This window comes from Papio anubis, chromosome 17 (genome assembly GCF_008728515.1).
Source record: "Papio anubis isolate 15944 chromosome 17, Panubis1.0, whole genome shotgun sequence".
In the NCBI taxonomy this organism is placed as follows: domain Eukaryota; kingdom Metazoa; phylum Chordata; class Mammalia; order Primates; family Cercopithecidae; genus Papio; species Papio anubis.
The window spans coordinates 266478-281534 of NC_044992.1; the positions used below are offsets into that span (position 1 = coordinate 266478).

At 48.6% G+C, this 15057-nt stretch overlaps 1 protein-coding gene across 2 annotated transcripts; it reads right to left on the bottom strand.

Moving 5' to 3' along the window:
• Positions 1-7335: 7335 nt before the first annotated feature.
• RFLNB (refilin B) lies at positions 7336-14080 on the bottom strand. 2 transcript variants are annotated; one of them, XR_004179304.1, is made up of 4 exons: positions 13937-14080; positions 13142-13245; positions 8257-10842; positions 7336-7452 (listed from the first exon to the last, which is right to left on the bottom strand). XR_004179304.1 is itself a non-coding variant. In XM_021928505.2 (3 exons), exons 1-3 carry the CDS (start codon positions 13952-13954, stop codon positions 10512-10514), a joined length of 453 nt encoding a protein of 150 aa, XP_021784197.2. In that variant the 5' UTR covers positions 13955-14080; the 3' UTR covers positions 7336-10511. The 2 variants fall into 2 exon arrangements, 1 of the variants encoding a protein (XP_021784197.2); XM_021928505.2 differs by having other exon boundaries at positions 7336-10842.
• Positions 14081-15057: the final 977 nt, after the last annotated feature.

Below are 15057 nucleotides of genomic sequence, written 5' to 3' on the forward strand. Positions count from 1 at the left end.
CCGAGGCACGTGGATCAACTGAGGTCAGGAGTTCAAGACCAACCTGGCCAACATGGCGAAACCCCATCTCTACTAAAAATACAAAAATTAGCTGGGTGTGGTGGTGGGTGCCTGTAATCTCAGCTACTCAGGAGGCTGAGGCAGGAGGTGGAGATTGCGGTGAGCTGAGATGGCGCCACTGCACTCCAGCCTGGGTGACAGAGCAAGACTCCATCTCAATTCAAAGAGAAAAAGAGAAAAAGAAATGGCATTGGGTCAATGTGAGGATCTTTGACTTTGTGTCCCCTGTGTAGATACAGGTGGTAGTAAAGTCCTCTTCGAGTTTAGTCCCGAGAAAAAGCGTCTTTTAGGGGCTCACTTCCTTATACTAGGGTAAAAAAATTTACAGGAGGCCATTTGGACTAAGCTCCTACACTAGGCCCAACAGGCCAGAGCGAGCAAAACGAAGTCGCTTGTGGCGGGTGCCCGGTGATCACCCTGAACTCTAAAATGGGTCAGTTTTCCAAAAACCAGGAGGTTCACAGCAACCAACAGACAGGGTTTTTGTGCCTCTGTCACGTCGTCTTGTAGCTACCCCCATCTCCTTTTGAAAGTGAGTGGATACGATTAACACCTGAATCAAACGAAGCAATTCACTCCAGCTTTTTGGACCCTTCTTGCTTTGTAATAATTCTTGGGGTGGGGAAGGTGGTGTGCCGGCATTGGGAACATCCTGTTACTTGTACTTCCCAGCTTAATTACCTAAACAAAGCCCAAAGCCTTCTAGAGAAAAGAAGTAATTTGTAATTACCAGCAACTGGTTTGACACGCCCAAGGCCCCTGTTCTCATTCTGAAAAGGAAGCCGGCAAACACAAAGAACAACAACAACGACAAAAAAAAGCCCCTTCACGCTCTGTCTTGATTCAACAACTACACCATTATGAGCCTGAGAATAGCACTTAGTCTAAAAGCAACATATTCCCTTAGACTGCTCCATTCTGACCACCACTAAAAGCTGCAGTTCTCCAAAAATTTAGCAATGGTTGGGGAGAATATGAATGATTTTTATTTTTAATAATATGAATTTTTTGTGTGTTTTAGAATGAGCACTTTAAGAATGGGCGCGGTGGCTCACGCCTGTAATCCCAACACTTTGGGTGGCCGAGGCAGGTGAATCACCTAAGCCCAAGGGTTCGAGAGCCACCCGGGCAACATGGTGAAACTCCGCCTCTACAAAAAATACAGAAATTACCCAGGTGTGGTGGCAAGCGCTGTAGGCCCAGCTACTCAGGAGGCAGAGGTTGCAGTAAGCTGAGATCGTGCCACTGTGCTCTAGCCTGGGACACAGAACAAGACCCTGTCTCGAAAACAAACAAACAATGAAACAAAGATAACAACCCCTACCCCAAACAGACCCCCTCCTGGCGTGGGGACCACACTGCCTTTGTGAAACTAACAAATTAGCCACAGATTATAAATTATGACTCAGCACCAGGTGTAGTGGCTCACGCCTGTCATCCCAGCACTTTGGGAGGCTGAGGCAGGTGGATTAGAGACCAGCCTGGACAACATGGTGAAACCCCTATCTCTACTAAAAATACAAAAATTAACCAGACATGGTGGTGGGTGCCTGAAATCCCAGCTACTCAGGAGACTGAGGCAGGAGAATCATTTGAACCTGGGAGGCAGAGGTTGCAGTGAGCCGAGATTGCACCATTGCACTCCAGCCTGGGCAACACAGCGAGACTCTGTCTAAAAACAAACACACAAACAAACAAAACTCTAGCCTCTGAATTTTCAGAGGTGGATTTGAGTAATAATAAACTCCTGTTCTTCTACTTAGCTGGCTCTGTGTTTGTTAAGCTATTGCCCTATTGTAATACTGCTGTCTTGGTAAATTGGCTCTATCTGTGCAGTGGACAAGATAAACCCTTTGGATGACCCTCTATGTTCTTTGAGACAAAAATTACATTAGAATGCACAAACCTTTTTTTTTTTTTTTTTTTTTGAGACAGGGTCTTGCCCTGTTGCCAAGGCTGGAGTGCAGTGGTGTGATCTCGGCTCACTGCAACCCCCACCTTCCAGGTTCAATCGATTCTCCCACCTCAGCCTCCCAAGTAGCTAGGACTACAGGTGCACGCCACTGCGCTCAACTAATTTTTGTATTTTTTGTAGAAACAAGGTTTTTTTCATGTTGACCAGGCTGGTCTCAAACTCCTGGGCTCAAGCAATCCACCTCCCTCAGCCTCCCAGAGTGCTGGGAATACAGGCGTGCACCACAGCACATGGCCCACAGATCTCAGCTGGACAATTTTGACAAAGTATACACTTTGAGAAGAAAGGATTTTTTGTCTGTTTCTTGTTTGTTTTTGAGATGGAGTCACTCTGTTGCCCAGGCTGGAGTGTAGTGCTGTGATCTCGGCTCACTGCAGCCTCTGCCTCCCTGGTTCAAGTGATTCTCCTGCTTCAGCTTCTGGAGTTGCTGTGATTACAGGTGCTCGCCACCATGCCCAGTTAATTTTTGTATTTTTTAGTAGAGATGGGGTTTCACCATATTGGCCAGGCTGGTCTTGAACTCCTGGCCTCCAGTGATCCATCCACTTCGGTCTCCCAAAGTGCTGGGATTACAGGTGTGAGCCAGTGCACCAGGCCGTTTTTTTTTTTTATTCTTAATTATTTTTTGATTCTTAATTCCTGTTTTTATTATACCAGTAACACTAACTCATTGGAGAAGAACAGATGAGCCAAAAGAACAATCAATTATTAAAGTCTGTATACATATTACCAGGGGAGACTTTCTACAAAGTCAGGGAAACAACAGATGTTGGCGAGGACGTAGAGAAGAGGGAAGGCCTGCACTCTACTGGTGGGAACGTAAATCAGCACAACCCTCAAGAAAAACAGCATGGAGAGTTCTCAGAGAACCAATAGTAGAGCTACCTTTCTACCCGGCAATCCCATCATGGATGTCCACCCAAAAGAAAAGAAACTGTTGGCCGGGCGCGGTGGCTCACGCCTGTAATCCCAGCACTTTGGGAGGCCGAGGCGGGCGGATCACAAGGTCAGGAGATCGAGACCACGGTGAAACCCCGTCTCTACTAAAAAAATACAAAAATCTAGCTGGGCGCGGTTGTGGGCGCCTGTAGTCCCAGCTACTCGGGAGGCTGAGGCAGGAGAATGGCGTGAACCCGGGAGGCGGAGCTTGCAGTGAGCCGAGATTGCGCCACTGCACTCCAGCCTGGGTGACAGAGCGAGACTCCGTCTCAAAAAATTAACCAGACAAAAAAAAAAAAAGAAAAGAAACTGTTCTATCCAAAAGACACCCACACTCGCAGTTCTATCCAAAAGACACCCACACTCGCAAGTCCAACGCAGCACAACTCACAATAGCAAAGACACAGATTCAATCCAAGCGCTCACCCACGGGCAACTGAATAAAGAAAATATGGCAAATGTATACCATGGGATACCCCTCAGCCATAAAAAAAAGAATAAAACCATGTCTTTTGCAGCAACATGTTGGCGCTGGAGGCCATCATCACAAGTGAAACAACTCAGAAACAAAGTCAAACACCACATGTTCTCATGTAAAAGTCGGAGCTAAACCATGTGTGCACAGGGTGGTGGAGTAAGAGAGACTGGAGACTTGGAAAGGTGGGGAGGTGGGAGGAGGGTGAGAGACGAGAAATTACCTTTTGGGTACAATGGACACTATTTGAGTGACAGGTATACCAAAAGCCCAGACTTGGCCACTATATAATATATCCATGTAACAAAACTGCATCCGTACCCCCTAAATCTATAAAAATAAATACTTTTCTAAAAGAACTTTTAAAGACACCTGCTTTAAGCAAGTACAATTTAGTTAACTATGGAGCTTCAGCATACTCCTAATTATTACAATTCATGCTAATAGCAAAAATATACCTGATACATAGAGTGAGCCTGCATCTCTCCCTCTAAATGTTAGATCATGATACCATTTCCTTCAAAAGGAAAAATTTCGGCCAGGCACAGCAGCTCATGCCTGCAATCCCAGCACTTTAGGAGGCCGAGGTGGGCGGATCACTTGAGGTCAGGAGTTTGAGACCAGCCTGGCCAATATGGTGAAACCCCCGTCTCTACTAAAAATACAAACATTAGCCGCGCGTGGCGGCAGGTGCCTGTAGTCCCAGCTACTCGGGAGGCTGAGGCACAACAAACACCTGAACCCGAGAGGCAGCGCTTGCAGTGAGCCGAGATCACACCACCGTACTCCAGCGATACAGCGAGACTCAAAAAAAAAAAAAAAAAGAAAGAAAAAAATTTCTCACACGCTTTATTCTAAATTCCATAGTTTTCTATCAGCCCCTTTGCTTTATAAATATAGGCATTCATCGCATCTTCTGTTAACAACCAAAGGGGGTTTGTTTGGGAAAGGGGTTGTGTGTTAGTCTGTTTTCACGCTGCTGTGAAGAACTGCCTGAGGCTGGGTAGTTTAGAAAGGAAAGAGGTTTAACTCACAGTTCAGCGTGGCTGGGGAGGCCGCAGGAAACTTACAATCGTGGCAGAAGGTGGAGGGACAGCCAGACGCCTTCCTCACACGGCAGCCGGAAGGAGAAATGCTGAGCCCGGGGGAAGAGCCCCTTAAGAAACCATCAGATCTCGTGAGATCTCACTCACTATCGCGAGAGCAGCATGGGGGACGCGGCCCCACGATCCAACCACCTCCACCGGGTCTCTCCCCTGACTTGTGGGGCTTATGGGGATGACAATTCAAGATGAGATTTGGGTGGGGACACACAGCCAATCAGCCATATCAGATTATCATCTTTGCTTCAAAATTAAACTGTAAACTACATTCCTCCTGTATTTAGCTTAACAGATTCCCATGTACCCTCCCCCATCAGGATCTGAAACATCTCAATTCCATCGAAAGAATCCTCATGTTCCTTCCCAGTAAGTCACCAACCACCACACACACAGCTAGGCGACCATCAGTCTAATTCTTTTCAACCACCAATCCTTTTGCCTGTTCTAGAATCTCATAAGTGGGGCCGGGCGCGGTGGCTCAAGCCTGTAATCCCAGCACTTTGGGAGGCCGAGACGGGCGGATCACGAGGTCAGGAGATCGAGACCATCCTGGCTAACACGGTGAAACCCCGTCTCTACTAAAAATACAAAAAACTAGCCGGGCGAGGTGGCGGGCGCCTGTAGTCCCAGCTACTCGGGAGGCTGAGGCAGGAGAATGGCGGAACCCAGGAGGGCGGAGTTGCAGTGAGCCGAGATCGCCGGGCCACTGCACTCCAGGCCTGGGTGACAGAGCAAGACTCTGTCTCAAAAAAAAAAAAAAAAAAAAAAAAGAAATACAAAACTAGCCGGGCGTAGGTGGAGCGGGCGCTTGTAGTCCCAGCTACTCGGGAGGCTGAGGCCGGAGAATGGCGTGAACCCGGAGGCGGAGCTTGCAGTGAGCTGGAGATCCGCCACTGCACTCCAGCCTGGGTGATATGAGTTTAGACCGCCTCAAAAAAAAAAAAAAAAAAAAAAAAAAAAAAAAAAAAGAATCTCATAAGTGGAATCATCATACTATATGCATCCTTTGGTGCCTGTCAGCATTGTGTCTGCGAGAGTCACCCACAATATTACATGTATCAGCAATTTATCCCTTTGTATTGTTAAATAGTATTCCATTTTGTATATATGTGTGCATATATATATATATATATATATATCTTTTGAGACAGTTTCCCTCTTGTTGCCCAGGCTGGAGTGCAATGGCACAATCTCAGCTCACTGCAACCTCCACCTCCTGGGTTCAAGTGATTCTCCTGCCTCCCGAGTAGCTGGGATTACAGGCGCCCACCACCACGCCCAGCTAATTCTTGTGTTTTTAGTAGAGATGGGGTTTCACCATGTTGGTCAGGCTGGTCTCGAACTCCTGACCTCAGGTGATCCTCCCACCTCGGCCTCCCAAAGTGCTGGAATTCCAGGCGTAAGCCACTGTGCCTGGTCTAAATAGTATTCTAGTATCTATATTAATATACACTATGGCTTTGTTTATCAGTTATTCTGTTGATGGATGGACATTTTGGTTCCTTTAGCATATGGCTATCAACAGAATGACCAGTCACTTTATTGTGTGCAAGCATTTTGGTGGACCTACATTTTCGTTTCTCATAGATAAGTATCAAATTTTATTTAACCTTAGCTTTAATCTGCATTTCCCTGACATCTAATGGTTTTGAACATCTTTTCATGCACTTATTTTCCATCCATATATCTTCTTTTATGAACTGTCTGTTCAAGTCTTTTGCTCATTTTTAATAGGGTTGTTCTCACGGCTGTAACCCCAGCACTCTGGGAGGCTGAGGTGGGAGGATCGTTTGAACCCAGGAGTTCAAGACCAGCCTGGGCAACACAGAGAAACTCCATCTCTACAAAAATACAACAAAATTAGCCGGGCATGGTGGCACGTGCCTGTAGTCCCAGCTACTCGGGAGGCTGAGGATGGCGTGGGGCCAGGACGTGGAAGTTGATCCATAATTGCACCACTGTCTGGGTGACAGACGAGACCTTGTCTCAAAAAAAGAATGCTGGCCGGGCGTGGCTCACACCTGTAATACCCACACTTTGGGAGGCCGAGGCAGGCAGATCACGAGGTCAGGAGATCGAGACCATTCTGGCTAACAACGTGAAACCCCATCTCTACTAAAAATATAAAAAATTAGCCGGGCGAGATGGCAGGTGCCTGTAGTCCCAGCTACTCAGGAGGCTGAGGCAGGAGAATGGCGTGAACCCGGGAGGCGGAGCTTGCAGTGAGCCAAGATCACGCCACTGCACTCCCGCCTGGGCCACAGAGCAAGACTCCAAATCAAAAAAAAGAAAAAGAAAAAGAAATGTTGACTTAAAGAGTTCTCTACATATTCTAGATACAAGTCCTTTGTCAGATATGAGTATTTTCTCCCACTCTCTGACTTACGTTTTCTTAATGGAGTCTTTAAAGAACAGAGGTTTTTAAGAAAGAAACATCTAATAAAGCCTCAGGAGCGGCAGCCAGGAGGTCCCAGGCAGCAGCGAGGGGAGATGGTGGATCCCTGTGCTGTTACCCCTAGACCCAGGACTCATCCACCACAGGGAAGAATTGTGTGGGACGCCTGCAGGGAAAGGCAGAAATGCTATGTGAATCTGCCTCAGGGCAGGATCTGTGCTGAGTACATGTTCCTATATAAGCAACGGTAGATAAAATAGAGACATTCGCTGAACTGCGGTGAATCCAAAGTCAACAGGGCGGATCAGCATTCAAGGCGGAGCTGCATCTCCGGGACATAATTACTTCCCAGTCATCACTACTTTAAAAACAGAAGCATCTCTCTGAGTTTTGTTTTTTCAGATAATTTATTGTTAAATGAAGACGTCACAAAGCGAAATGGAGTGGGGGCTGCTGTCAAAGGTAAACTGAAAACGTCGTGTCTGCCAGACGCTGTTCTGCTTTCCTAAGGTTAGAAACAGTAAAAGTGTCAAATGAAAAGGTACTCGCTCAAATTAAGTTTTTCAAAAAGGTCTGTAATTTGCAAGGAAAATAACTTTTCACTAAAAATATCCTTATTACATGAAAGCCATTATTTAAGAGACGGAGAAAAAAGCTTTTTCATTAACAAATAAACAGCATCTCTCAGATACACTGAGGGATGTTTGTTTTTAATCAGTGGTCTTAAAAATCACTGCTTCCACCCTGCAAACGAACATGAATCCACTGTGGATGGCGTCCTCTGACCCACCTGAAACGCTCTCTTTCTCTCCACACACTTTCTTTTCTGCAACTTTCAGCAAAGTAGGTTTGGAGAGAAAGAGGATTAGAAAGAACTACAGTTGGTTCCCTGGTGAATAACTTAACACAATAAAACCTGGTTTTCCATTTGCATTACACATTCACAATCGCTCACTCCTACTTACTTTACTGACATATTTCAGACTCTCTCCACACCTAGCATGATTTGCCTGAACTTAATACAGTCCCCATAAGACCCAAAAAAATCTCCTAAGGACATCTGAGAACACAGCGGTGTTCAAAGGCCACGTCCTCCCACCCAACGCCCACGCCTGCCACGCAGCTGGTACTGTTTCCTGAGCTCATCCAAGCAAGTGTTTCCATGGGGCAGGGCAAGGCCTTGAGGATCCCGCTAACATAACTTAAAAGTTATTGGGAGGCCGAGGCGGGTAGATCACAAGGTCAGGCGTTCGAGACCAGCCTGACCAACATGGTGAAACCCCGTCTCTACTAAAAATACAAAACTTACCCAGGCGTGGTGGTGTGCGCCTGTAGTCCCAGCTACTCAGGAGGCTGAGGCGGGAGAATCCCTTGAACCCGGGAGGCAGAGGTTGCAGTACTCCGAGATCGTGCCACTGCACTCCAGCCTGGGCAACAGGGTGAGACTCCGTCTCAAAACAAAAAAACAAAAAAACAAAAAAACATTGACCACTTAAATGACCACAGCATGAAATCAGACAGAAAATCCATTTTTATCAATACATGCTGCGTCACTTGCTCTTCCAAACACAGGAAGCATTTTTTGCTCTGCACGTGACTGAGGATACCATGGGTGCCAGGGTGCCCCCTCACTGGGTCCCAGCCGAGCTTCAGCCTGGCAAGCGCAGACCACGGGTGGACCCCAGGCTGTGTCCACAGGGCGCTTGCATTGGTGAGGGGCACCGCGGACGGACGCTGTGGTCTGCAGAGGACAACGTGGCTCTCCAGGCCTCCAGCGACTGCACACGATGGCAATTATCACCGCACCTGCTGCTGTGGCCCTGGGGCACCACGGAGCTCTCAGTTCTGCTTTCGGGACAGATGGAAACCGTCCATAGAAACCCGGAGCCGCAGCGGAGCGGAGCTCACGGTGCCCGGTGACCCTCGGGCACTTGACATCATTTGCATGTATTCAAAGGAAATATCTAGTTTGTTCTTTCTAATCTTGGAAGAAAACAGTAAAACCATCTGCCACTTTCTTTACTCAGACACCACAGGGGTTGGCAGGAGGTCCCAAGAAGAAGGGGCTGGGGGAGGATGGGGTGGTGGGAGGCAGAGCCGAAGCCACCAGGCCCTGGTCCACCGCCACTGCCCGGCCAGGTCAGCCGAATTCTCACGGTCCCTGGGAACACGGCAGTCGAATGCCACTTGCACCTGTGCGGTGGGTAAGAAGGACGTGCAGCCACAGCGGCCAGGCTTTGACATCGCTCCCTACTGTGAATGCACCTTGTCTGCTGTCGGCAGGTGGGCACACGGATTTCCTCGCCTTTTTTTCTGCCATATTTTTTAGAGATGGAGGCTCACTATGTTGTCAGACTGGTCTCGAATTCTTAGGCTCAAGAGATCCTCCTGCCTCAGTTTCCGAGTAGCTGGGACCACAGGCTCCAGCCACCGCGCCCGGCCTTCCTGGCTGTTTGAATTAGACTTAAGGCCCTAGCAAAATCCCTCTGCAATTCTGACGCCATCGAAATCCTAAGAATGAGTCAACCCCGGCCCCTCTCATGATGAACCAGGTCATCATCGGCGTCTGCCTCCTCCGGGCGGCCGCAGGTCTTAGCCAGGGCCACCGGTTCGTGTCCACTCCCCTCGCGGACTCCCCAAAAAGTGTGTTTTCCAAGGATACTCTTAGAAAGCTGTTTCTCTCAAGAAAGGTCCTCGGCTCCGTTTTGCCTTATGAAAAAATGGGAAAGTAATTCTGAAAATATTCCAAAAGGCCAAAACACCTGTCCCAGACTCAGGGAAGCCTGCGGACGGTCAGCACATGCCAAGGGTTCGAGGCGTTTTCTCAGAGCCTGTGCTTGGAACTGATGGCGAGGAAGTAATCGGGGCCAAAACCACACCCGGCGGCCCCGGCCTGGCCTTCCCAGAGCGGCAACACGAACCTTTTTTTTTTTTTTTAAGGCATCTTACATTGTGGTTTGGGAGTTTTTTTTTTTTTTTTTTTTTTTTGGATATCATGAACAAAGATTTAGAGAATTACAAGAGTTTAGGTTAACAGGAAACATAAACAGGGATGGAAATTTAAAAACAAAGGAACGGAACTCAACCCCCCACAGATTGAACCCACGCAGGTGTCGCCGTTTACTGAATTAGCACCACTTTTGCGCGGTGAAGACACCCGTGGCTGAAATTTCTAAAATCTCACTTTTTCCACCCTCTTCTTCGGACAAACTGGCCATGGAGGGAGAGCTCTCCTCCTCCCTCCCTACCCCAGATGGTTGCTGCTTTCCTGCGGTCTCGGTGGTCTTTTTGTTGCCTCACCTGATTGAGGCTTTGGGGAAACACAGCAGCAAACCAGGACATATACTCCCTCTAAAAAACAGCTTAAACATCACAACACAAAGATCTCAATAATTATGAGTGGCAGCGATTTTTTTTTTTCTCTTCCCCCGGCCGGGCTTGGAGGTCTCTCTAGGTTAGACTCCTCTGGGGCTGGAATGACATGAAGGGTAAGGTCGCCCGGCTTGGCCAGGGCAGTCGGGGGCAGGACAGCGGAGCAGCCGGTCCGACCCCGGCCCAGCCGAGTCAGCGTTCGTCGGAGAGGTCATCGCCGCCCAGGAGCTCCGTGGCTTCGAGCTCCACGCTGGACAGAAACCTCCGCGTCGTCTTGCGGCAGTTGTAGTCCAGGGTGGTGGTGTAGACGGTCTTGGGGTACTTGGGGTAGATGATGGTGGTGCTGAGGAAGCGCGTGGGCCTGTGGCGTGGCTCGAAGCGCACCTCGGCCTTGTAGCTGCGCCAGGTGCCATTGGGGATGCAGGTGACCGTCTGGCTGCAGGAGGCCACCGCCAGGCCCAGGGGCAGGTGCACGTCGTCGATGAAGTGCCGCTCGGAGTCGTACTTGACCGAGGAGGTGTACCTGCGCGTGAGACATAAGGCCGCGTGAAGCCGCTCCTCTGAGCCAGGGGCTTGGGGTCCCCACCGTGACTGAGTCATTTGTGGGGTGCACATGTAGAAATAGGGTCACAGAGTCCGCAGAGTACTTACTATGTGCCAGGTACCCTTCTAAGTACTTTACTTACGGGATCCAACTTAATTTCCCCAACAACCCTGAGAGGACACCGAGGTGCAGAGGTGAAGGTCACAGCGCCACTGAATAGTAGAGCTGAGATTTAAACACAGGGGTGCAGGATTCCTAAGCTTATCCCGCATCACTGGTAGCCACTGCAGGCAGCAGCCCCTGGATCCTGCTCCCACTCGTGTGAGCTTAAGACCTTAGCCAAGTTACTTCACTTTTCCGAGCCTCCGTTTCCTCTTTTTTTTTTTTTTTTTTTTGAGATGGAGTGTCTCTCTGTCACCCAGGCTGGAGTGCAGTGGTGCAATTTCGGCTCACTGCAACCTCCACCTCCCGGGTTCAAGCGATTCTCCTGCCTCAGCCTCCCGAGTAGCTGGGATTACAGGCGCCCGCCACCACACCCTGGTAATTTTTGTATTTTTAGTAGAGACAGGGTTTCACCATGTTGGCCAGGCTGGTCTCGAACTCCCAACCTCAGGTGATCTGCCTGCCTCAGCCTCCCAAAACGCTGGGATTATAGACATGAACCACTGCATCCGGCCTCTTTTTTTTTTTTTTTTTAAACATATCTTTTATTCTTTGTAAAGATGAGGACTTCCTGTATTGCCCAGGCTGGTCCTAACCTCCTGGGCTCAAGCGATCCTCCTGCCTTGGCCTCCCAGAGTGCTGGGATTACAGGCATGAGCCACCGCGCCCACCCTGTCAGCTAGTTAATGAGAGGACAAAGGAACCCAGAATGCTGGTTCTGAAAGTTTGACTATACCAAATATTAACACTTTGTTCACCTTGGCATTTGGTTTGGGGACCCTCCCCAAACACAGGTGTCTGACCTTACCAATGAAAGCCAATTATCATCTTGATTTCCATAAGATAAATTAGCATCTATGTTCCTCAGGCACTTAATTTTTTCAAGTCTTTCTTTTAATTTTGGAAGTGATTTTCTTCTCTTTTCTTTTCTATTTTTTTTTTGGAGGTGGAGTCTCACTTTGTCACTCAGTCTGGAGTGGTGCAGGGGTGTGATCTCAGCTCACTGCAGCCTCCACCTCCCAGGCCCAAGCGATCCTCCCACCTCAGCCTCCTGAGTTGCTGGGACCACAGGCATGCATCACCATTCCCAGGTAAGTTTTGTATTTTTTGTAGAGACAGGGTTTCACTGTTGTTGCCCAGGCTGGTCTCGAACTCCTGGGCTCCAGCCATCCTCCTGCTTCAGTCCCTCAGAATGCTGGACTCTAGGCGTGAGCCACTGTGCCTGGCCCAGAAGTTAGTTTTCTTATAGAAGCAAAAGCTTTAATGCATTTTACTGAATTCTTATAGCTTTGTAGATACTGAAAAGTGTATGAGTGTCACATGCAGACACATCTAACAGCACTGCCTCCAACCAGCCCTACCCACTGGTCAGGTGAGTAAGAATCAGTATTCTTTTCTGTGAGTGGAATGGAAATCTCGTCTCTCCTCTGTAGGCAAGCAGCTAAGAGGCTGGTGGGAGTCATGGCCCCATTTTGCTCAAAATACAAGCTCCACAGGAACAAAAGGCTGAACTGCTCACCTCCCAACTGATGAACCTCGCCTTTGTTCCATGTCAAAGGGGCCTTTGTGTTGATGCAGCGGAAACTCCAGCTCTCAAACCACCAGGTACCAAAAGTAAAACTCCTTTCTCTAAAAAGACCTATCTTTACCTGAGTCAGTCAGTGCATCTTTGCCGCCAGATAATGCTGGATGAGATAATCCCCAGAGGAAGACCAGTGCTTGGCTAGTGAATTATACTCTGAGACAAGGTTAAAAGACCTCAGAGAGGGGGTTGGAAGGTAAGGGAGTAGGGGGCAGCAGCCTCTGGAAATAAGAATTAATATTTGACAAAATTGTAACCCTCTGACGGCCATGATTCATGAAGTGCAAAAAGAAAATGCAGAACTTTATACAAATCACGATCTCATTTTCATTTTAATGTGAAAAGCATGCCTGTATATTTAATGGGTTAGAATGCAGAAACAGAAAGAGGACCCACCAAACTATTAATCATCTTTGTCACATTTTTGCAATTAACTAATTTTTTATAACAACAAGCATGAATATCTGGAATAAAAAATAAAAATTGTAAAAAAAAAAAAAAAAAAAGAATAAAATTGGGGCCTGCTGTATTTACCTTACTTCCTTTGGTGGTAAGGGGTCAAACTCCACTCCTTCGCCAAAGGACAGGGGACACAGCCTCAGCACACAGCCGGGAGTCAGCGGGAGAGACGCTGGACTCTTCAAGGACAGAGAAGAATGCAGTCAGAGCTCTTATGGGCCATTTCTTTTTTTCTTTTTTTTTTTTTTTTGAGACGGAGTCTCGCTCCGTCACCCAGGCTGGAGTGCGGTGGCACAATCTCAGCTAAATGCAACCTCTGCCTCCCAGGTTCAAGCAATTCTCCTGCCTCAGCCTCCTGAGTAGCTGGAATTACAGCCATGTGCCACCATGCTTGGTCAATTGTTTTGTATTTTTAGTACAGACAGGGTTTCATCATGTTGACCAGGCTGGTCTCGAACTCCTGACCTCAGATGATCCGCCCGCCTCAGCCTCCCAAAATGCTGGGATTATAGGAATGAGCCACTGCGCCCAGCCCCCACAGGCCATTTCTAAGCATCGCCCATAGAAGGCTGTGGCTCTGAGCCTCTAGCTGATGGGCCCAACTGGGATCTGTGTCCCCGGTGCTGGGCACACCAGAGACACGCTGGACAGGGAGCCGAGAGGTCTGGGTTCAAATCCCAGGTTGACCACGACTGTGCCGTGTGCCCTCAGAGGAGTCACATCACATGCCCTGTGACCTTATCAGCACAGCAAGGCGGACGCCCCCTTTCACTGCTAAGGTTGTGTGAACAGCTGCAAAGAGGAAACGAACGTGAGCCAGACCGCTACCCCTCGCCTTGCGGTGAGAAACTTTGGTGAGCAGAGGCTCACCTCACCCGAATCCTCCATTCTGTAGCACTCCCTCTGTCACTGTCTCAGCAAGACTCTAGGAAAAGTAAAAATATATATATGTATATGCTGCCAGGGAATTTTTTGTTTTTTAACTAAAGATTCAATCTCGCCAAGCACCGTGGCTCACACCTGTAATCCCAGTATTTTGGGAGGTGGAGGTAGGAGGATCCCTCGAGCCCAGGAGTTTGAGACCAGCCTGGACAACATGGCAAGACCCCATCTCCACAAAAAATACAGCAATTAGTTGGGCGTGGTGGTACGCGCCTATAGTCTCAGCTACTCAGGAGGCTTAGGTGGGAGGATGGCTTGAGCCCAGAAGGTCAAGGCTGTAGTGAGCTGAGATCACCACTACACTCCAGTCTGGGCAACAGAGCGGGCAGAGCAGGAGACTCTGTCTTTAAAGAAAAAACTTTCATTGGTAAGATGGACACCAGGCCGGGCACAGTGGCTCACACCTGTAATCCCAGCACTTTGGGAAGCCGAGGCAGGTGGATCACCCAAGGTCAGGAATTTGACACCAGCCTGGCCAACAAGGTGAAACCCCATCTCTACTAAAAATACAAAAATGAGCCAGGCGTGGTGCTGTGTGCCTGAAGTCCCAGCTACTGGGGAGACTGAGGCAAGAGAATCGCTTGAACCCAGGAGACAGAGGTTGCAGTGAGCCGAGATCGTGCCACTGCACTCCAGCCTGGGAGACAGAGTAGGACTCCATGTGAAAAAAAAAAAAAGAGACAGGTGGACACCAAATGTTCTCCGTCACCCTCCGCTATCCAGAGTACTCAGTGAACCAGAGCACAGCAGTACTTCCAGCCCCGCCAATGCATGAGATGTTCTGATTAACCAAGAAGGCTCACTACAAGGCAGGTGCATACTAGACACGGTGCTGGTTTTCACCCAGTTTACAGGATCAGGGCTTCTGTGTTAAGCGTGCAAAGATAAACGCAGTGCGGAGTCTGAACTCAGAAGCCCTTTATGTTCCCTGGTTTACTTGGGATCTATCATTTTCTTTGCCTAATTTGAGAGAAGGATGTACATTTGCGCCAGGGCGTGGAGTTAGCGGCCCCACCCCCACATCTCCCAGGACGGAGAAGGAGGCAAAC